Genomic DNA, 22778 nt, shown 5'->3' with positions numbered 1-22778 from the left:
ATTTCACAATTTTGGTTTTGGTCACTGGTTGGTAGGGTGATGTTTTGGCCGCGGGACCTTATATAATAAGTGTCCCCCGGCTGTGACATTACCCTGCTGGCTGGTTTGGCCTGGGGCTGGTTCTTAAAATATGGGGGACCCCTAGTCATTTTGTCCCCCGTATTTTGGGAACCAGCCCCAGACCTGGAGCCTGGGGCTGGTTGTTAAAAATCGGGGAACCCCTACTTGCCGGGTTTCCTGATTTTTTATTACCGGCCCCCACGCTGATTTTTTTTTTCATTTATTTATTTACTTTTATATTTTTTAATCACTAAAGCCTGCATGGATCAGCCAAATACGACAGGAAAATAGTGTATTTTTCTGCCGTTTTTGGCCGGCCGTTTCACGCCAATTAGCCGCCATATTTTTAATACGGCTTCTTAGTAAATCAGGAGTCACCATTCTTTTGAATGGTGATTCCTGTCGTATTCTATCGATGGTGTAGACATTCGTATTTGTAAATACAAATACGAATGTCCCATCAATATGAATACGAATATTTGTATTTTTGGCATAGTAAATGCCAAAAATACGAATACACCCATTCCACGAAATCATATTAGTAAATTTCCCCCATAGTGTCACACAGATATTGGTGAGTTGTAAAATTCTAGCTGATTCTGTATTTTACACATTAAAATCCATTGTCATACTTGCAGGAGACTCCTGAATATTCCGGTAGTCCCCACGCAACCCCACCCCCCACCTCTTGCATCCCGTCCACTTCCTAGTGAGTTGGGCTGGTTGGGGTGATAATTACAAGTCTAGCTGTGTCATAACGGAGGTGACACAGAGAATGCGCTGTATCTCTGAGCAGTTTTACCTGGACGTGTGGCTTCTGTGCCAGCCAATCAGTGGTCTTCCTCAGGGAAATGGCAGAGAGCGCTGCTGGGCGTGATGGCATACTTCACTGTTACACCCTGTGGTATAATGTACAGAAATAATGAAAAGAGAGGAATGCGCTGTATAACACTGTTCTACTTCGGCTTTTACACTGAAAACTGACTTATTTATCTATTTATTATTTATTAACAGTTTCTTATATAGCGCAGCATATTCCGTTGCGCTTTACAAAAGGAGACAGTGATACAACAAACAGGGTATTTACTGACAGGCAAAAGGTAGGAGAGCCCTGCTCGCAAGCTTACAATCTATAGGGAAATAGGCATTGATACATAAGGATAGATACTGTATTGCATCGATTCCACCAGAATGACTTACAGAATGTAAATCATTATTGTGGGTTCCACAAAGTGCTGGAAGAACCGCTGATACTTGGAAAAGTTCTTCTGCCGGGGATTGTCTACAGTATTAAAGTTCATTTACACCCTGCTCCTGCAATATGACACATGGCCGTTTCGATGCTTTATCACCGCCCTCAGGTGCTCCTGAGGACAGTAATAAAGCATCGAAACGCCAGGTCCCTAGACTATGGCGGGGAGTGGGACCATATGTCAGGGAGTGGAACGTGACCAGCAGCTGCCCCCCTCCAGCAGACGATTCAGTGCGTGTCTCTGCTTACATCTGCATTCTCGCACGCAGAAAAACACGGCGTCATCATCTCACTTCCCATGTGACCGTGAGTCGATTGTCGATGGATCTGTGACCACAGCTGTGTGTGCACACAGGTGCTGATATCAGCGAGGCCACTGGTGGGTGTTTCCAGGCTGCAGAATTAGCATAACTCTTCATATAAAACTGGCCAAGGAATCCCAGCTGCGAGTGCATTAGCGCCCACATAATCAGGCCCTATGTGAGCCGAGAGAGCCTTTGCCTTCATTGAATCTCCACCATGATCTATGAAAGTAGACAATATCCCAGCTGACCTCTAGTAAGCGGCACATATGCAGACAGAACCTTCAATTGCTCTAATGAATGCTACCAGACCCCTGCAAATACAGTGGCGGAAATGCATGGGTGTGTTAGGTCTACAACCACTAGGTCGACATGGGTCTAGGTCAACATGGGTCTAGGTCGACAGGACATTAGGTCGACACAAGCATTAGGTCGACGTGGACAAGGTCGACAGTCAAAAGGACGTCATGGGGTTTTTCACTGTTTTTTGACCCACATGTCAACACAGTCGACATGGACACAGTTTGAAGTGCACCGCATCCCCTCGCATCGCTCGCTTTGCTCCCTAGACTTCGGGGACGGTGCCTTGGTACGCTCGGCACACTATTTTATCCTCCCACCATGCCCTAGTGCAGGGGTGGCCAAACCGGTCCTCGAGATCTACCAACGGTCCACGTTTTCCAGATCACCCAGCTGGTGCGCAGGTGTAGTCATTACTAACTGTCACATTACCAAACCTGCTGCATTCATTCCTACTATAGATCCACAGGTTGCCTGGAAAACATGCACCATTGGTAGATCTTGAGGACAGGTTTGGCCACCCCTGTTCTAGTGGATGGTAGGGCATGAAATACCGCCTGTCGGCACATGTCGGCTCAAAAAACAGTGAAAAACCCCATGTTGACCTTTTGACTGTTGACCTTACCCATGTTGACCTAATGCTTGTGTCAACCTAGACCCATATCAACCTAGACACATGTTGAACTTGACCCATGTCGACCTTGTTGCCTGTCAACCTAGAAGTGTCGACCCAATGCTTGTCGACCTAGTTTCTGTAGACCTAATGACCGTATCTCAAATGTATATAATCTCCCGCACCGCCATCAGGGCCGCCGAGAGGCAGGGGGGGCGGGTACATTTTACCTGGGCCCGGGCCTGCCAGGGGGGCCCGGGTCCCGACACACACACACAAAAAAAAAAAAATCGGGTTTTTTTTTTAAAAGGGGGCGTGGCCACGGGTCCGCGATTAGGCCACGCCCCCGAATTTGCCTAAGCCCGGTCAGCGATGGCTGTCCTGCTCCTGCTCCAAGTTCCTGTTCCAAAAGGTAATGCCGCCCGCAATGCATGGCTATGGACAGGGGGAACAGACAAAAAGCGTGTGTGTGTGTGTGTGTATGTATGTATGTATGTATGTAACAGGCTGTGTATGTATGGATATATGTGTGTGTAACAGGCTGTGTGTGTGTGTGTGTGTGTGTGTGTGTGTGTGTGTGTGTGTGTGTGTAACAGGCTTTGTATATATGTATATATGTGTGTGTGTGTGTGTAACAGGCTGTGTATGTATATATGTGTGTGTGACAGGCTATGTGTGTGTAACAGGCTATGTATGTATGTCTATATGTGTGTGTGTGTGTGTGTGTGTGTGTGTGTGTGTGTGTGTGTGTAACAGGCTTTGTATGTATGTATATATATGTGTGTGTGTGTAAAAGGCTGTGTGTGTGTGTGTGTGTGTGTGTGTGTGTGTAACAGGCTTTGTATGTATGTATATGTGTGTGTGTAACAGGCTGTGTATGTATATATGTGTGTGTAACAGGCGTAGGGCGGGATGTACTAAATTTCGCAATTTATTATTATTTTTTCGCCTACCTAACGTTTGTTGTATGCTGCGTTATGTTTGCCTGGTGCATCTTCGTCCGCCTCATGCTCTAAACTTCAGACTTCCCTGCTGGAGTTGCGGACAGTGCGTCCGTCATGGTGTGTTTTGTTTTGTACTGCGCATGCGCAGGTTTATTTCCTTGCCGTCATGCGCAGTGCGCACTTGTTGATGGTCACGGTACCTTAAGGGATTTGCAAAATGTCAAAGGGTTCTGTATAACCCAATATGAAAGAATACTTAATTACATCCTTACATACTCCTATCCATCCACCAAGTACCAGTGCTGGCAATATTACATATATATATATATATATATATATATATATATATATATATATATATATATATATATATATATATATATATATATATACACAAATAAATATGCTGTAGACAAATAATACAAGAAAATAATGAGGAAATTCACCAGCTTATTGTGGCGTTAATGCCCACTGCTTTAATCGCTTTTAGCAAACAGTGCAGCTGTTAGTGCATGCATACCTCCCAACTGTCACGATTCCGTCGGGACAGTCCCGATTTTCGGGTCCTGTCCCGACGTCCCACCCGCGGCAGGCATTGTCCCGCTGCGGGGGGGTGGCAGTTGGGAGACCCCCCAATGTAGTAGAATAGACGCTGTGCGCATGCGCACAGCGTCTATTCTCGTATGAAAATGAGGTCGCGGCTAATTAGCATAAGCCGCGCCCTCATTTGCATACGCCACGCCCCCTTTTCTTCACATGAAAAGTTGGGAGGTATGGTGCATGTGAGCCGTGACAATTCTACTCAGCCGTCTATGAGGAGGAAGTCTCGTCGCGGGTGTCCCGCGATACTCCCCGACGGGCTACTGAAGAGCAGAACAAAACCACCGCTACTTTAGTGCATTCGAGAACGCAGGAACGCGGAGATAAAAGACAACTTCCGCGGCGGCAAGCATTAGTACATCCCGCCCTATGTGTGTGTGTGTGTGTAACAGGCTATGTATGTATGTATGTCTATATGTGTGTGTGTGTGTAACAGGCTATGTGTGTGTGTGTAACAGGCTTTGTATATATATATATATATATATATATATATATATATATATATATGTGTGTGTGTGTGTAACACAGGCTATGTTCTGTATGTGTGAAGGAACAGGCTGTGTATGTATATGTGTGTGTGTGTGTGTGTGTGTGTGTGTAACAGGCTATGTGTGTGTGTAACAGGCTATGTATGTATATGTGTGTGTGTGTGTAACAGGCTATGTACTGTATGTGTGAAGGAACAGGCTATGTGTGTGTGTAACAGGCTATGTATGTATATGTGTGTGTGTGTGTGTGACAGGCTATGTACTGTATGTGTGAAGGAACAGGCTATGTGTGTGTGTAACAGGCTATGGCCCTCATTCAGGTTGGTTCGCTCCCCCGCACGGTCACACAGGGGAGCGATGTTGTGCATGTGCAGCCACTTTGTGTGAGCGAGCAAACCGATTATTTGCCGCCCCGATCGCATGCAGCAGTGTGGACGGAAGCGTGGGGTGGTGGATATGGTTTGCGCCCATGGGAACTCCCATGACGTGGGTGCCGGGGGAGGGCAGCTGATGTCACCGGATGTCAGCTGCCCACCCTCTTCTCGTACAGGAGCGCCTCAGATCTAAGACAGCAGAGACTGACAGATCTGCGAGCGCTTGAGAAATCATTTGATGGTCGGCGACCGCACTGCCCTGCACACAAGCTGCAAATCGATGATGATGTAAAACATCCGTTCGCATGCGTGAAATCTGAGGTATTTAGATGACCCGCAAAGCTGCAAATTGCAGCTTTGTGGTCAATCAGAATGACCTCCAATGTGTGTGAAGGGAACAGGCTACATGGGGCCCATTTATGACGGATCATATATGTAATGCGATCTGGGTGGGACCATACTGCCCAGGATCACATGAGATTAAAGAGGTTTAATGGACACAATCCCCCCTCTCCCTCCAGGTGCACATACCGCTGGCCATCACAATGCAGCTGCTCTTGGCGCCGGATCTGTAGCTTTGGGGGACACAGCAGATACCGGCAGCTCAGCTCGGCGATACTGCAAGTAGTGGCATCTGCTGCTTCTTGCCAGCAGGTTGAAAGAACTGTTGCCGCTTTCCCTGCTGGGTGTGTGAGCTTGGGATCCTTATACTCCAGAGGCGGCGCTTCAAATGGGGATGATCGTGCCAGTCACAGATCTTGGAGAGAGGAGCCGTGGGCTGGCCACCCCTGCTGTATGGCATAGGGGTCTGGGCAGCGCAGGGGGGCAGAGGGTCCCGGTGACGGATGGGCAGACAGCAGTGGGGTCCTTGCGGAGGATGGGAGCTATTACCTAGTTCCCATACTCCGCAGGGACCCTGCCGCTATCTGCCCATCCATGGCCACGACCCCTTACTCCCATGGGCGCAACCCATATCCACCACCCCACGCTTTTATCCACACTGCTGCATACGAACGGGGCAGGAAGTAATCGATTTGAATTTTGTGTAGCATAATGTGTAAGGGGCAAGTATAAGGGGTCTACTATTGTGTTGCATAAAGGGTATATGGTGTGGTACACACCCCTATATCCTTTAATGGCCACACCTCTTTTCTGTTGCTCGCCACTCCAGGGGGGCCCCGTGACGCTGTTGTACCGGGGCCCAGGAATTCTCTTGGCAGCCCTGACCGCCATAGCTACATACCAGATTGAGGTGCACCTACCAGCTGTACGCTCTCCGTGCTCTGTCTGTGCGCTCACAGGCTGGCTATTCCTCTGCGACCTGTCCGTCACAGCGGTACCGCGGTGTGTCCGGGGGTTCCCACTTTCCAATTCCAGGTTTCCTGGTATCTACCGGTTTTATTCCTGATCAAAATTCCCGGTCACAATTTGCACCTGCGGTAAAGTGCTGTGCTGCATGCATAACATGGAAGCCAACCACTCCGTGTACAGGATAAAGCTGAAATGAGGAATTTACCAGATTTCAAGGGAAACGTCCTGATCTGACTCTCCCCGAGCTCAGGAGGGAATAGCAATCAGTCACCAGGACCGATAACCAGGGTCACATTTCCTTGTAAACCAGGAAAAAAAACCTGCAAGTGGAGACTGTGTATGTGGTTACCACAGCAACGCATTGTTATAGTTACTATTGTCCCCTGACTGACTGGCAGATGCAACGGCTAATCAGCAATGTGACAATGTACAAAGGCGAAGTTATGGCAGCCAAGGCCAGCCAATGGGGTTCCTGTATCCGGCAGCCCCACCTGCCCTAGTGCTGAGGGCATACAAGTGTCACATACACAAATACAATGTATTACAGCAGGATAGGAGCAGAGCAGGGAGAGGTGAGACTGAACTCTATGGTTACTTTTATAGAGAATATCCAATGCTGCTTAAGTGCTTATGGCTGTCATTCTGATACTAATGCTTAGATCAGCTGCAGTCAGCTCACATGTTCAGATATTTGCTGCACAATGTTTAGTTCAGTCATTAATGTGCCAAACATTTCCATTGTGGGGTTATGTACCTATCGCTATTGTGCAAATTCGCATTCCTATCGATTGTTGCCCAAAGTGCTTTTTTTTCCAGTACCCAATGTTGTATGCCATCTGCGATGCCATATCGGGTCCTTGAAGAGCACGGGTGGCGGTATAGCGCAGCGCTGCGCAGGAGCACTGGCAGACGGCGTGGTCAGCGGTGGAGGCAGAATTTGAAAAACTATTTAAAATACTGGGCAGCCCTCTGATTAGCTGAGAGAGCTCTCAGCCAATCAGATGCCTCACATTCAGGCAGCCGCTGTTTGGCTGAGAGAGCTGGGCGTTCCCATATGGTAATGAGGCTGCTCAGTGCCCCACGCCCCTCTTCACCCCCCGTCCGTTATGTTGGGTGCACGCACCCTGCATATACACATGCAGAGAAATGTGTATGCGCACTAAAGAAACATCGGTCCCCGTGCACACCACATATACATAATGGCTGCAGTAGTAGCGCCGCTGATACACATAATGGCTGCAGTAGTAGCGCCGCTGATACACATAATGGCTGCAGTAGTAGCGCCGCTGATACACATAATGGCTGCAGTAGTAGCGCCGCTGATACACATAATGGCAAAGTAGTAGTGCCGCTTATATACATAATGCTCCCAGTAGTAGTACTTCTTATACACATATTGATCATAGTAGTAGTGCCGCTTATACACAGGACCGGTGCTAGGGTGTTCGGCACGTGCCAAAGGTGCATGCAGAGAAAAAAGGTGTATAATGCCAATAGTAGTATTAGCATGGCGCAGTAAGTAGCGTAAATTTGCTCCTTAACGAGGGTAAAACCACAGCCCGCCAGTCGGGCGAACGCTCACCCCCTTCACAGAGCAAATGGGCACATTTGCATGCGAATGGTTGTGTTCACTGACACATATACTTGGGCGAAACATCATTCAATGGTCACCAACCTTCAAATGATTTTTTCACCCACTAGCAGAAAAAGTCAGTCGGAGCTAACTTTTATCTGGACCGGAGCGCTGATGTCATGTGATGCCTGCGTTCACATGGGGACGACAAGTGTTTTTCTTGGTGTACACATCGTTTTTCTGGGCACGCCAAAGGCAACTAGAGGAGAGTCTTACTGGGGGAGAGTCTTATTGTGCTTGGGAGGGCATTCCACAGAGTGGGTGCAGTCCGAAGAAAGTCCTTCAATCGGGAATGTGAGCGAGTAAGGAGTGTGGATGAGAGACGCAGATCTTGGGAGGAGCGTAGAGATATTTTTAGAAAAGTAAAGAGATGTAAGTTGGCCAGATAGAGCCCCTTGGACACACTGCACCAGGTAGCGCCCCTTGGACACACTGCACCAGGTAGCGCCCCTTGGACACACTGCACCAGGATTATGCATACTGTAATGCCCATTATGATTATGCCGCACACCGTAATGCCCATTATTATTTTCGTGCACACCGTAATGCCCATTATGCATTATGCTGTACACCGTAATGCCCATTATGATTATGCCGCACACCGTAATGCCCATTATTATTTTCGTGCACACCGTAATGCCCATTATGCATTATGCTGTACACCGTAATGCCCATTATATATGCTAAACCATAATGCCTATTACATTATTATGCCACACCGTAATGCCTATTACATATTATGCCACACCGTAATGCCTATTACATATTATACCACACACATACAGATATGCATATACAGATATCGCTGAGCGATATATTGCTCGCGATGAGCGATATATCACTCAGTGTCCCATTTGCATCAGCGACCAGAGATGGTCGCTGATGAAAAAGAAACTGCCGGGGGAGCCCGGCAGTGGAAATCAGCTGTTAGCAGGAGCATGTTCCTGCGACCAGCGATCACTACGGGGGAAAAAACGGGAGCGCACACCCGGCGATATATCGCCAGTGCACACTCCCATCGCGGGCAATAGCGACCATGTAGCGGGCTCAGCGACCATATTGCCCGCGATGTTAGACAAAATCGCCCCCATGTGTACACAGCCTAAGTCTCTGGATTTTTTTCAACCAGGGTCGTTTTGCCTGTCTGAAAGGGGTATTGGTCAGCTGCTCCAGCTCTCCGTACTTAGTAACCCCTACTAATATAATCTGTTTTACTATTCAGCAGGCATAAGCAGCAATGAGCCAGATCCAGAACCTACTGTATGATTCCCTGATAGGGACTCAGCACGTGGACTGCGCTGCACTTATCAAGATAAAGGAAGGAATTGCCATAACTTCACCCCCGAGGTTTCATGTAAGGTCTCTCTGTGCTCATACAGGATCATATATTCCTTTGTCTTCCCACTCTGGGGACATCTCTGCTTCTGATCTGTCCTTGTAGAATTGAATCCGCAGTCAATGTGCTAATCTGTCTGTTTCTCACTTCGCAGCTGCAGCCTCAGCAAATCCAAGTGATCCTTGGTGCGTTCAGTAACCTGCCAGCTCTGAGACGAGAAGGGCTTCATTTCCTTGACAAGAACTACAAAGCCATCCGCGCTGATAAAGGCTCCGTCTATGCTAAATGTGTGCGTCAGCGCAAAAGAAGACAGTATTATTTACCCTGCTTACAAATAACGGGATACAGTCGGTTGGTTGACCAAAAGTTGGTCGACAGTCTTTAGGTCGACGCCACTAGGTCGACATACTGAAATGTCGACATAGGACACGGTCGACAGGTCGTTAGGTCGACATGGGCAAGGTTGACAGTCAAAAGGTCGACTTGGGGGTTTTCATAGTTTTTTGAGCCAACATGTGCCGACAGACGGTGTTTCATACCCTACCACCCACTAGGGCGTGGTGGAAGAATAAAATAGCATGGCGAGCGCAGCGTTGCTACGTTTCAGTGTCCATGTCGACTGTGTCGACATTAGGGTAAAACAAAATGTGAAAACCCCCATGTTGACATTTTGACTGTCGACCTAATGCCTGTGTCGACCTAACGACCTGTCGTCCTTTCCCCATGTCGACCTAGACCCATGTTGTCCTTTCAGTATGTCGACCTAGTGGTGTCAACCTAATGACTGTTGACCAACTTTTGGTGGACCATTAGATCCACACCCCAAATAACAGAAATGTATCTGCACTGCAACATGGTTCCAGGAGCAAATTACTTTTTTTTTTTTTAACTCTTATTATTATTATTACTATTATTATTACTATTAATATTACTATTATGATTTGTACCTAACAGAATTGAAGTACAGAACAATACATCTTGCCTATTGCATATGTCTCATCTCTTCCTTGTATTGTATGTGCCCTCTAGTGGCTGATGTTCATTACGGCAACCTTTTTTGACGCCGCCGTAGAGTATAATAAAAAATAAATTTTCACGGTTCCGTTGGCCAAAAGTTTCTTATTGAGACTATTAAATTATTAATGAATTCATTATTAATCGTGTTTATATGTCATCCTTATATTCGATTATGTGTTAAGGGTCAAAGGACAACATTCACTTCTGCTTGGCCACATAGTTTATGATTGGCAGCCACAAGCACTGGTTTGTCTATTACTCTGATCATAAATAAATAGATTTTTTTCCTGGACCATAAATCCAAGGCACCACTGCAAGTATCCAGACGCATCCTAGGGTGCCACGGCACACAGTGTGGGAACTGCGGCATTAAGCATTAATCATATGGTTACATACAGGATAATACCAGTGCCGGAGAGAGCTTTCAGTTCACACACAGTCTTATTTTTCTTTCTCCAAACAGGATAACGACGGAATTGTAATGGTGAAAGCAAAGTCCAACATCCTGCTGGCTACATACCGGGAAGGCATGTACCCCAGTGTGTGCGTAGAGGCTACTGAGACACTAGGTAAGTAGTGTCTCATTGCATATCATAGGCAAACACAGGAGGGTGTCCTCCCCACAGCCTGGCCAGTGGCGACTACTTGCAGTATAAAGGGCAGAATGGAGTTGCTGCACATGCTGTTATCAGCCACCTGTGGCTGCTCTGTGTAACTGCACTCCAGCAGCCTGACTCCTGAGTGTTCTATGTGTTGAGTCTCAGCTGCTGCATAATCATCCCTTTGCCTTTGTGTGTCTGGCTGCCCAGCTGCAGTGAGTCTGCTCATCAGGAGGCTTGCCTTCCCTGATTGGGAGGCTCTCCCTTTATTACCCAGCCTGCATATGACCTGATGCTGGTTATACTTTCTGCAAACCCTGAATACCTGTGTACTCCTGAACTCCTGCACTCTTTTCAAACCCTGAATACGGGTGTACTCCTCTACTCTTGAATACTGGTGCAGATTTAGCACTTTGCACCCCCTAGGGCCTGACATATGGCAAAGGGGCCCGTGGCCATGCCTCCAAAAATCTATCCCCAGACTACAAGCTGCAGGAGAGTCCTTGGCAGTGATTACAGTGGGTGTCCCATAATCACTTCCCCTGCATTTCATCATGCATGCATTGGTGACCACAGCACAATCAGTGGCCATGACATTCCGAGGAGCAAGGCAGACAGGGAGACTCCTGCATGCTCTTTGCCTCTGCCCCCATTCTCACTGATAAAATCCTGCTACCTTTAATCACTGACCGGAGTCAAAGTGATTGCCAGAAAGACGGCGTTTGGGGGTGGTAACTGGATGTCTTCTGGAAGTGTCAGGGAAAACGCAGACATGCCCAGGCATTTTAGGGAAAAACGTGTGATGTCAGCTCCAGCACCGATCAGCCTGTTTCTATCACAGCCACCGAGTAAGTCCTGGGCTCTGGGCCATCTTAACAGTACTGTAGGCCCTGGGCAAGGCAATGCACTGAGGCTCCTACACACCCATTAACAGAAATGTTGTTTTAATACAATTATAAATGCCCCTCCTGTAATCCTGCACCATCTCTCCACTTGCTTCCACGCAGTGAACGGCTGTCAGTACTCTGATTGGTGGTTAGCTCCAGCTATCCACCAATCAGCATGCTGTTCACTGTCTGGCTGCAGGCTGGGAAGCAGGAAGAGAATGATGCATTCTGATTGGTGGATAGCACCAGCAATTAGCTTCTGGACAGCCATTTACTGGCTGACTTCAGGCTGGGAAGCAGGAAGAGAATGATGCATTCTGATTGGTGGATAGCACCAGCCATCCACCAATCAGCTTCTGCACAGCCATTCACTGGCTGGCTTCAGGCTGGGAAGCAGGAAGAGAATGCTGACTGGTCCCAATCTGCCCCTACTCAGAGCCCCCTAGAATTGGAGAGCTGCCCATTAAGTTCATACGTTAAGATGGCGCCACCTAGTCTACGCACTATTTTTTTTTATATTCCCTGCAGCAGATGGGAACTAACTAGTTCCCATCTGCGGCAGGGACCCCGCCGCTGACTTCACATACGCCGCACTACCGGACACTGGCTGTGATGACTGCTTTTCACACAGTGCAGAACCCCTCCTCACCCCAGCTGCCAGATCTCGCTGCCTGACTGCCTGTCACCCACCCTCACACTGCCCAGGTCCGGCGAAGGGGGTGGGGGAGATGACACCTCCGTCCGGCGGAGGGGGGGGGGGGGGAGACGATGCAGACCTTTTTGTCCAGGGCCCCCACACACCTTAACACTTATGCACTTATATAAGGCAGAAAACCCATAAAAAGTTTTGGACACTGATTTTTTTGTTTTGTTAAATCTGGTCTATTAAGATTTCCCAATGAGCACCTGGTGCAGTCTTCTAATGTATATCCCAAAAACTCAGATTTTTTTTCTGGGTACTCAGACCCCCCAGTTGTGTCCAACTTCAGTTGACTGATACATTGGAAAGGCATCCCACAGATCCATGATAGATCTGCAATTTAAAGAAAATAGCGGCATTTTGCTCTTTTTTTCCTCAAAAAACTACTTGAATAATAATAATTCTGTGTTTCTGCCATTCTTTCTTTAGGCCGTTATCTGCGGGAGGAGGAGACGTGATCTGCAAACGTATCCCAGTGGCCAGAGAGAGATATGTGAGAGAACGGCATTGGGATAATATGGCTGCACCCCAGTACATTGTAATAAATCTCATCTGACATGTACCATCTGCCGCAATACTTGTAAATAAATGTCTTGTGTACATACAATGGAAATAACCATCAGCGCAGCATAAAATGGGCACTGAGGGTGAGCATGCTCATTAGGCTGGCAGTGGCTGCATCACTAATCATTGAAGGTGTTTACATCTGGAGCAGCTGTTTACATATTCATTGGCTGATGCAGGGGTGGGGCTGCTACAACTGCCATTCAAAACTGACTCAATGGCAGTTGATGGGGCTTCCTTATTTGAATTTTGGACTGTGCTGCAGCCTCTCCTCTAAACCACCACTGGTTATATGATGTTCTAATCCTGCAAGGGGCACTTCAGTCATATCATCCTACAGCCCTGCAGAGGGCACACCAGTCATATTATCTTACAGTCCTGCAGAGGGCACGCCAGTCATATTATCTTACAGTTCTGCAGAGAGCACACCAGTCATATTATCATACAGTCCTGCAGAAGGCATGCCAGTCATATTATCCTACAGTCCTGCAGAAACGTCACTCATATTATCTTACAGTCCTGCAGAGGGCACGTCAGTCATATTATCCTACAGTCCTGCAGAGGGCATGCCAGTCATATTAACCTACAGTCCTGCAGAAACGTCACTCATATTATCTTACAGTCCTGCAGAGGGCACGCCAGTCATATTATCTTACAGTACTGCAGAGGGCACGCCAGTCATATTATCTTACAGTCCTGCAGAGGGCACACCAGTCATATTATCATACAGTCCTGCAGAGGGCACGCGAGTCATATTTTCATACAGTCCTGCAGAGAGCATGCCAGTCATATTATCCTACAGTCCTGCAGAAACGCCACTCATATTGTCTTACAGTCCTGCAGAGGGCACGTCAGTCTTATTATCTTACAGTACTGCAGAGGGTACGCCAGTCATATTATCTTACAGTCCTGCAGAAACACCACTCATATTATCTTACAGTCCTGCAGAAACACAACTCATATTATCTTACAGTCCTGCAGAGGGCACTCCAGTCATATTATCTTATAGTCCTGCAGAGGATGCTACACTCATACTAGCCTACAGTCCTTCTGCAGGCGCTCAATTTATAATATTTTACAGTCCTGATGAGTGCTCTTCAGTTATTTTATATCACAGTCCTGCAGGAGGCGCTTCAGTCATATTATCCTACAGTCCTGCAGAAGACACTCCAGTCATTTAATCTTACAGTCCTGCAGGGGAAGCTCCAGTTATATCTTACAATCCTGAAATGGATCCTCCAGTCATATTACCTTACAGTCCAGCAGAGGGTGCACCAGTCATATATGTGCAAATGTGCTGATGTGCCTGGAGCGAAAGCTTTTGGCAAGTTACACACATTGTTTCTGGGGCGTTCGCTTAATGGTGGGCAGGAAGGGGGCAGGCAGGGAGTGGACACAAAGGCCCACCTGGCATTTTATGGTCGTGCCAGCCAAAATGGTGGGTGCGTCTGCATCCTCGGAGTGGGCGGCTATCATCACTTGACATCAGCGCCCTCCGTGTCGATTTAAAAATGGTAAACTTTCTTCTAGGCAGCAAAAAGGATATACTAAGTATCCTTGGCACATACGCTTATGGGATAGTCGTGCAACACAAAAGCACCGGCAGGAAACCGTATGGCCTCCAAGAGACGTTATAACGGTAGGAGAAGCCAACATCATTCATGAGCCCTTAATCGACAGAAATAAAATTCATACTGCCGCCTTTGCGTATCAAACTGGGTTCAATGAAACAATTTGTAAAAGCTTTGGACAAGTCAAGCGATTGTTTCACTTATATTTGTCGAACATTTTCATCTCTTAGTATTGGAAATTTAACGGCAGGAATATTTGATGGACACAGATACAGAAACTGGTGAAGGATCCACATTTTACCACATCTACAGTATGGCTGAAACCGAATTTGAAGCATGGCTGATGTATGTGTCTGTAATTCAAAAAATTTTAGGCAATTACAAGGTGGACAACTATTGGTAATTAGCCCACAACGTGCTAAACTGTTTTGACAAAGTAGGTGTCAACAGGATATTCAGGTAATGGGAGAAAGAAATCAAGGAAGTGCACTCCAGTGATATTACCTCACACTACAGCAGGGGGCGTTACAGTCATGTTATCTTACAGTCCAGCAGAGGGTGCACCAGTCATATATGTGCAAATGTGCTGATGTGCCTGGAGCGAAAGCTTTTGGCAAGTTACACACATTGTTTCTGGGGCGTTCGCTTAATGGTGGGCAGGAAGGGGGCAGGCAGGGAGTGGACACAAAGGCCCACCTGGCATTTTATGGTCGTGCCAGCCAAAATGGTGGGTGCGTCTGCATCCTCGGAGTGGGCGGCTATCATCACTTGACATCAGCGCCCTCCGTGTCGATTTAAAAATGGTAAACTTTCTTTTAGGCGGCAAATAGGATATACTAAGTATCCTTGTCACATACGCTTATGTGATAGTCGTGCAACACAAAAGCACTGGCAGGAAACCGTATGGCCTCCAAGAGACGTTATAACGGTAGGAGAAGCCAACATCATTCATGAGCCCTTAATCGACAGAAATAAAATTCATACTGCCGCCTTTGCGTATCAAACTGGGTTCAATGAAACAATTTGTAAAAGCTTTGGACAAGTCAGGCGATTGTTTCACGTATATATTTGTCGAGCATTTTCATCTCTTAGTATTGGAAATTTAACGGCAGGAATATTTGATGGACACAGATACAGAAACTGGTGAAGGATCCACATTTTACCACATCTACAGTATGGCTGAAACCAAATTTGAAGCATGGCTGATGTATGTGTCTGTAATTCAAAACATTTTAGGCAATTACAAGGTGGACAACTATTGGTAATTAGCCCACAACATGCTAAACTGTTTTGACAAAGTAATTGTCAACAGGATATTCAGGTAATGGGAGAAAGAAATCAAGGAAGTGCACTCCAGTGATATTACCTCACACTACAGCAGGGGGCGTTACAGTCTTATTATCTTACAGTCCTGCAGGGGGCACTCCAGTCATATTATCTTACAGTCCTGCAGGGAGCACTCCAGTCATATTATCTTACAGTTCAGCAGAGGGCGCTCCAGTCATATTATCTTACAGTCCTGCATGGGGCAATCCAGTCATATTATTTTACAGTCCTGCAGGGAGCATTCCAGTCATATTATCTTACAGTCCTACAGGGAGCACTCCAGTCATATTATCTTACAATCCTGCAGGAGCACTCCAGTCATATTTTCTTACACTCCAGCAGGAGGCACTACAGTCAAATTGACTTACATTCCTGCAGGGGGGCTTGCCAGTCAAATTATCATACACTCCTGCAGGGGGCACTCCAGTCATATTACCTTACAGTCCTGCAGGGGGCACTTCAGTCATATTACCTTACAGTCCTGCAGGGGATGCTCCAGTCATATTATCTTACACCCCTGTAGGGGATACTCCAGTCATATTACCTTACAGTCCTGCAGGGGATGCTCTAGTCAAATTACCTTACAGTCCTGCAGAGGACGCTCCAGTCATATTATCTTACACTCCTGCAGGGGACGCTCCAGTCATATTACCTTACAGTCCTTCAGGGGCACTGTAGTGATATTACTTTACAGTCCTGCGAGGGATGCTTCAGTCGTATTACCTTACAGTTCTGCAGGGGCACTGTAGTCATATTACCTTACAGTCTGCAGGGGATGCTTCAGTCATATTACCTTACAGTCCTGCAGGGGCACTTTATTCATATTACCTTACAGTCCTGCAAGGGATGCTCCAGTCATATTACCTTACAGTCCTGCAGGGGCACTGTAGTCATAGTACCTTACAGTCTTACAAGGGATGCTTCATTCAGATTACCTTACAGTCCTGCATGGGCACTGTAATCATATTACCTTACAGTCCTGCAGGGGAGGCTCCAGTCATATTACCTTACAGTCCTGCAGGGGCACTGTAGTCATAGTACCTTACAGTCTTACAAGGGATGCTCCAGTCATATTACCTTACAGTCCTGCAGGGGCACTGTAATCATATTACCTTACAGTCCTGCAGGGGCACTGTAATCATATTACCTTACAATCCTGCAGGGGCACTGTAATCATATTACCTTACAGTCCTGCAGGGGATGCTCCAGTCATATTACCTTACAGTCCTGCAGCGGCACTGTAGTCATATTACCTTACAGTCCTGCAGGGGATGCTCCAGTCATATTACCTTACAGTCCTGCAGCGGCACTGTAGTCATATTAGCTTACAGTCCTGCAGGGGCACTCCAGTCATATTACCTTACGGTCCTGCAGGGGCACTGTAGTCATATTACCTTACAGTAATTCATATGTGAATTTGGATTGTGGTTAGATTCATTAGAGGCGATCTGTACCCTATTATGCGATGTAAATATAAAAACAACTGATTTGTATGTGGATTGTATTTTTCTTGAGCTGTCTTGATTGCCCTATTCTTTCCATTACTAACATTATTAAAATGCTGCGGTATTATATAGGGAACACAAAGAAAGGTCCAGTAATGTGCCAGAGTCTCATTGGACCATGCCAGAGGCATACAGCTGCTGGTATTAAGTATAAATGAGTCTGTAATCATTAGGAAATGTATAGACCAAAGGTTCCCGGCCTGAATAATAGTTTCTGTACTTTAGCTTCACAATAATAATGACATTGTATGCTAATTGAGCAAAGTCTTATTAAAACATAATGAATTGAAAAATTATGACGTACAAAATTTGATAACATAAAATTAGAAAGTGAGATGGTAAAATATAACAGATTTCTTTCATATAAAAAATCATATTTGGAATTCAGTCTACATTTAGGCCCTCATTCTGGTTGAGAGTACCAGAGTGCCCGCCCTGCCACCCTGCTGAATCGGCACTCCCCCCCCCCTCCCCTCATGCCGCCATATAACCTCGCAACCATGCGAGGGGATGTGTCACAAAGACACGTACCCTCTCATGCCCCACTGCCATGAAACGATGGGAGTGACCCAGCCTTGGGCCACATCGCCATGTGCAAACAGCTTGGAAACGATGGAAGTCGCTGAAGCTGTTCGCCTAAAAACCATGCACATGCGCATAAAATTTATGCGCATGCGCAGTAGGAAAACATCGGTCCCCCATGTGGACAAAAGAAATTCAAATGACTTTCTTTGTACATTAGTGACTCTCCCTTTTCGCATGCTAGCCCTCCAGGGGGCGATAATGTGAAGCTTGCAGCTGCAGATTACACTTTTGCAGATCTCCAGATGAAGTCTCTGCTGCTGGCACAGAGGGCAGCAAGTGGACTGACTTAAGGCGCCCACACATGGTCTTTTTTTTTTTAACGATACCAATCGTTTAAAAAACTTACAGTGTGTGGGCATGATGACGATCCAATGCAGGTGCCGTGAGTGGTTTATCGAGCCTTCTGATCCCTTCATCAGGCGGAAAGATGAACGACCCATCATGCAGGATCATGGTCACATCGTTCCATGTGTAGACTGTGTAAGGATAAATGTGTAGCCCCTCGACCTGATGGCCCCTTAGGTACCAGTGAAAATGTATCTTAAACTCCACACGAAACACACAGTAGTAGGTTAAGATTCACTCTGGTTTATTAGGAGTTTAACAGTAAGTTAAAAGACATGATACATGGGTGTGGACAAATGTGTGGTACTTTGTTATTGGCTGTTTAACAGTTGCTGGGCAGATTAAACAGGAGACATACAAGATATTATACACAAAAGAAATGAGTAACAAGGGGGAGTTTCGATTATACAGGAGTTTATGCAGGTGCACGCTGCATACCAATTCCAAGGGGAAATAGAAACAGTATAGAGAGATAAGACACGCTCAGGCTTACAATGACCTTGCGATGTAACCATGGAAAAACAGTCTACGTGCAAATTCTTATATGCTACATGGATTCCTAATTTTAACCCTTCAATCCCCTCTTAGAATCATGAATTTAGATGATATGATTCTTCTTACCAAATTCCTTATTTCTGTGCTTAGCAAGATATTGTTTGTAGCCTTCAGGGGAATTTGCGTGTGCAGGGGCAATGGATTCATACATAAGAGTATTCTCAATACCTTTAGTAGCAAGTTTTCTACAACATGGTATAATGCAAAAAACAACAATACAGATAATTGTAAGAATAATCAATATATAGATTGCTAATTGAACAAGGGCCTGTTCCAGGGCCGGACTGGCCATCTGGCACTTCTGGCAAATGCCAGAAGGGCTGAATGCCTTGTGGGCCGATTTTAGCTGCACTGCAGTAGCCATAGCGCTGCTGAAGCCTCCTGGGCTTCACTGTGCGCTGCATGGCGTCCCCCCCGCGCGCATCATTAGCATATTGACGGCATCATAGGCGTGCGCACGGGGGTGCACAGGCACCTACTGATGACGCGCCGCCGCCCCCTGCCCTACGCTGGCCGGATGCTGCCCGGCGCCTCCTTCCGCCCCTCTGCGCGGCAGCTAATACATTGTTCCTCCTCTGCCCAGCCGCACGAGGAGCTCCTTCCCCCCGCCGTCCATCACCTCCATACAGTGGCAGGCTGGGCAGAGTGCCAAGTGCCCGCAGGTCATTGCTGTTATGCAGCACCGGGGCCGCAGCTGTACTGTGGGAAGGATCCTCTGCCTGCTTCCCGGCTGTCAATGTCAGTCACTCTACCGCAGTAGGGCTGCTGCTGGACACAGTGGACTGCTCTGTGAGGGAGCAGACAATAACAGACCATGGAGGGAGGAAGAGCTGTCAGTTTGTTGTGATCACTGTCTGTCTGGCTGGCCTGTTGGTGCAGAGACAGCAGCCTTTGCACAGTACACACTCAGTACTGCTCCCGCTGCCCTGGAAACAGAGGAAGGTGACAAGGACAAGAGTGCCTGATGCTGTGCTCTCAGAGTAAGCATTCTATTTCTCCATTTAAAGTTTCAGGTCCTAGTTTAAGTATACTTTATATGGGGTCCTTTTATTAGGATTTGAGGCATTACAGTGTGTGGTATAATGTGTAATGGGCATTAGGGCATGTGGTATACTATGGCTGTGTGACATGTAAAAGGCATTGCGGTGTAAAGTTTTGGCGCGTACTGTCATTGTCCCTATTTTACAAAAATTTGTCAAGCTGTGGCATAATGTGTAATGGGCATTAAGGTGTGTGTCATAATATGTAATGGGCAATATAGTGTGCAGCAATGTGTAATGGCATAATAGTGTGTTCCATAATGTGTAATGGGCATAACGGTTTGTTCCATAATGTGTAATGCCTCCTTTTTGTGATGCCATGCCTCCTTTCCATGAGGCCACACCCCCTTTTCACTGCGCGGCTTCGCCGCGCAAGGGTTCTGCCTACTAATGGTGGGCCTGTGTGCTCAAAATGCCAGGGCCGATTTTTGGTCCCAGTCCGGCCCTGGCCTGTTCTATACCATTTGGGTGACCATTCTTATTACATCCCTATGTCCATCGTTTGGAGACACAGGGGTTAATGGTGCAAAAGTCTATCTGGTAAGCGGCTACCTCGGTGCTGAAAAAATTGTACCAGAAAATGTATACGCCTGCCTTTTCAGTCATGTCCACTTCAGTTTTTGTGCAAAGGTATCTGGCAAACAAGAATCAATAGAATAATATACGTTATCCACCATCGTCCAGAATTCTAGAATGACCTCATCTGCTGGTGAGTCGTCTTCTCCATCATGTAGGAGGTTAGGGCTGTCTGCCCCCATTAGTACCTCGCCTTGAACTGTTCTCTATCCGGGACGTTACTCGGGATTCTCTTTACCCTGGATGCGTGTATCCACACTGGACTCTCTTCTGTAAGGACAGCCGTCCTTGTTACCGCTACGATCTCTGTTTCTGGACCATAGGTGAAGTCTCCTGGGCTCTTATTTCTGGCGAGGACCTTCACAACGACCTTGTCTCCGACCTGAAAAGGATGTGTTGATTCCTGTGTATTAAAAAGATTTTTACAAATAACACCATGTTCAATTTCACTAAGTCTGGTGATGAGGGACCTAACATACTCTTCTCTAATCTGTTCTAGGTCTCCCTCCTGGACTACTAATGGTTTCTTAGCCCAGGGCGTGGGGAAAGGTCTTCCTATTAAAATTTCAAAGGGTGAATAACCCAGAGTCTGTTGGGGGGGTCATTCTAATTTCTGCTAGGACTATGGGGAGGGTTTGTTTCCATTTATTAAATGTTCCTCCTGTTGCTTTCCTAAGTTTATCCTTTAAAGTCCTATTCATCCTTTCCACAATTCCTGAACTTTGGGGATGATAAGGAATGTGAAATTTCCAATCTATTTGAAGTGCTTTCACTAAAGCTTGTGTGATTTTGGCTGTGAATGCAGCTCCTTTGTCACTATCTATTTGCAGCGGGCATCCCCATCTAGGGATGATTTCTTGTGTTAGTATGCGTGCAACTGTTTTTGCATCTTCTGCTTTTGTGGGAAATGCCTCTGGCCATCTGGAAAACATATCTACTATGACCAGAGCATACTCTGGTCATATCAATTTGCAAATGTGTGAAAGGAGTAGTTGGGTACTCCGGGTGTTGATGCTTTGCTTTCATTGGGTTATTAGGGTTGTTGCGCAGACAGGTAATACATCTGCTAATGTACTAATCTACCAATGTTTTAGCATCTGTGATATAAAAGTCTTTGCTCAAAAGTATAGCTGTGGTGATTTTGCTATAATGTCCTACCCCATGGTAGTGAGCAATGAACAATGGGGCGCTTGATTGTGGTATGCATGGTCTCCCCTCTTTGCAGATCAATCCTGTTATAGGATTTTTCTGCAATATTGGAAATAACCATCCAAGTCTTTTTGTGATGCTGAGCTTTGTAGTTCAGTGATCAGGTTTATCTTTCTACATTTGGCAAGCTCTTGTGAGCGCTATGAGTTCTGCAGCTTGTGCTGATTGATATGGAATGGGTCTCGCTTCTAAAATGTAATTTGGGAGGCGTACCACTGCATAGCCTGCCTGATATGTCGAGTCATTGGGTCTACTACAAGAACCATCCACAAATACATGGTCAGAACCTGGTATTGGTACAGGGGAAATGTCAAGTCTAGGGGAGGTCTCTGACTCTATTGATGCAGAACAGTCATGATCGTCAGGAATGTCATCCTGTGGCCCTTTTAGTCCTAAAAGTGCATTTAGAATGGGTGCGGGGCCTGAGGATGCGTTTGCATACTTAATGGTAAGTGAGGGGCTTCCTAGCAACAGGACCTCATCTCCACTAAGACGCTGGGCTGACATGTTGTGTGTGTAGCCCTTTAAGTAATGCTACAACATTATGTGTGGTATGGAGAACAGTGGGTGAGCCTAGGGTGAGTGTGGTTGCCATCTCAGCTACCATTGCACAGGCCGCCAGTGCCCAAAGACAGGCAGGCATACCTTGGACCGACACCGGCATCACTTTGGAAAAGAATGCCACGGGGCGCAGCTTACCTCCATGTTTTTGTGTCAGCACACCCGCCATGGTTTTACATTTTGTCCCTTGCATATAAATGAAATGGTTGTACATAGTTTGGGAGGGTCAATGCCGGACTTTTCATCAACATACATTTCATATGCATTTAACATTTCTTGTGACCATTGTATCTGTTTAGGTTTGTCATTGAGTGTGGCTTGTCTCAAAATGTTATCATAGTAGGAACAGTCAGAAATCCACTGTCTGAAATAATAGTGTTTGGGCAGACCAGACCCAGTACAGACTGAATGCGTTGTGGACTGACTTTCCTCTCCCCTTTTGTCAAGACAAAACCTAAATAATCAACATTCTTTTTGCACCATTGCATTTTTGCTTTTTGACACTTTGTGCCCACATTCACAGAG

The 22778-nt window shown here is 46.5% G+C and overlaps 2 protein-coding genes across 4 annotated transcripts in view; one reads left to right on the top strand and one right to left on the bottom strand.

Annotated features, from left to right (window-relative positions):
- FAM228B (family with sequence similarity 228 member B) overlaps nt 1-6587 on the bottom strand; it is a 59122-nt gene extending 52535 nt beyond the window's left edge. Inside the window, exons 1-2 of one of the 2 annotated variants that reach the window (XM_083178642.1) lie at nt 6196-6587; nt 863-959 (exon numbers count right to left, since the gene is read on the bottom strand). In XM_083178642.1, the coding sequence (XP_083034768.1) occupies nt 863-943 (81 nt within the window). In that variant the 5' untranslated portion in view covers nt 944-959; nt 6196-6587. The remainder of the gene's footprint in view (nt 1-862; nt 960-6195) is intronic. The other variant, XM_083178641.1, reaches the window with a different exon arrangement.
- On the top strand, nt 6176-12978 carry PFN4 (profilin family member 4). Of its 2 annotated transcripts, none has more exons than XM_083178644.1 (5): nt 6176-6816; nt 9103-9231; nt 9368-9502; nt 10694-10799; nt 12846-12978. In XM_083178644.1, exons 2-5 carry the CDS (start codon nt 9115-9117, stop codon nt 12872-12874), a joined length of 387 nt encoding a protein of 128 aa, XP_083034770.1. In that variant the 5' UTR covers nt 6176-6816; nt 9103-9114; the 3' UTR covers nt 12875-12978. The 2 variants fall into 2 exon arrangements, with proteins under 2 accessions (XP_083034770.1, XP_083034769.1); XM_083178643.1 differs by having other exon boundaries at nt 6179-6816; nt 9100-9231.
- Nucleotides 12979-22778: the final 9800 nt, after the last annotated feature.

The sequence above is a fragment of the Crinia signifera genome, chromosome 3 (genome assembly GCF_055691185.1).
Source record: "Crinia signifera chromosome 3, ASM5569118v1, whole genome shotgun sequence".
In the NCBI taxonomy this organism is placed as follows: domain Eukaryota; kingdom Metazoa; phylum Chordata; class Amphibia; order Anura; family Myobatrachidae; genus Crinia; species Crinia signifera.
Note: the sequence above shows the minus strand (reverse complement) of the source record. Positions and strands in the feature narration are given on the sequence as shown.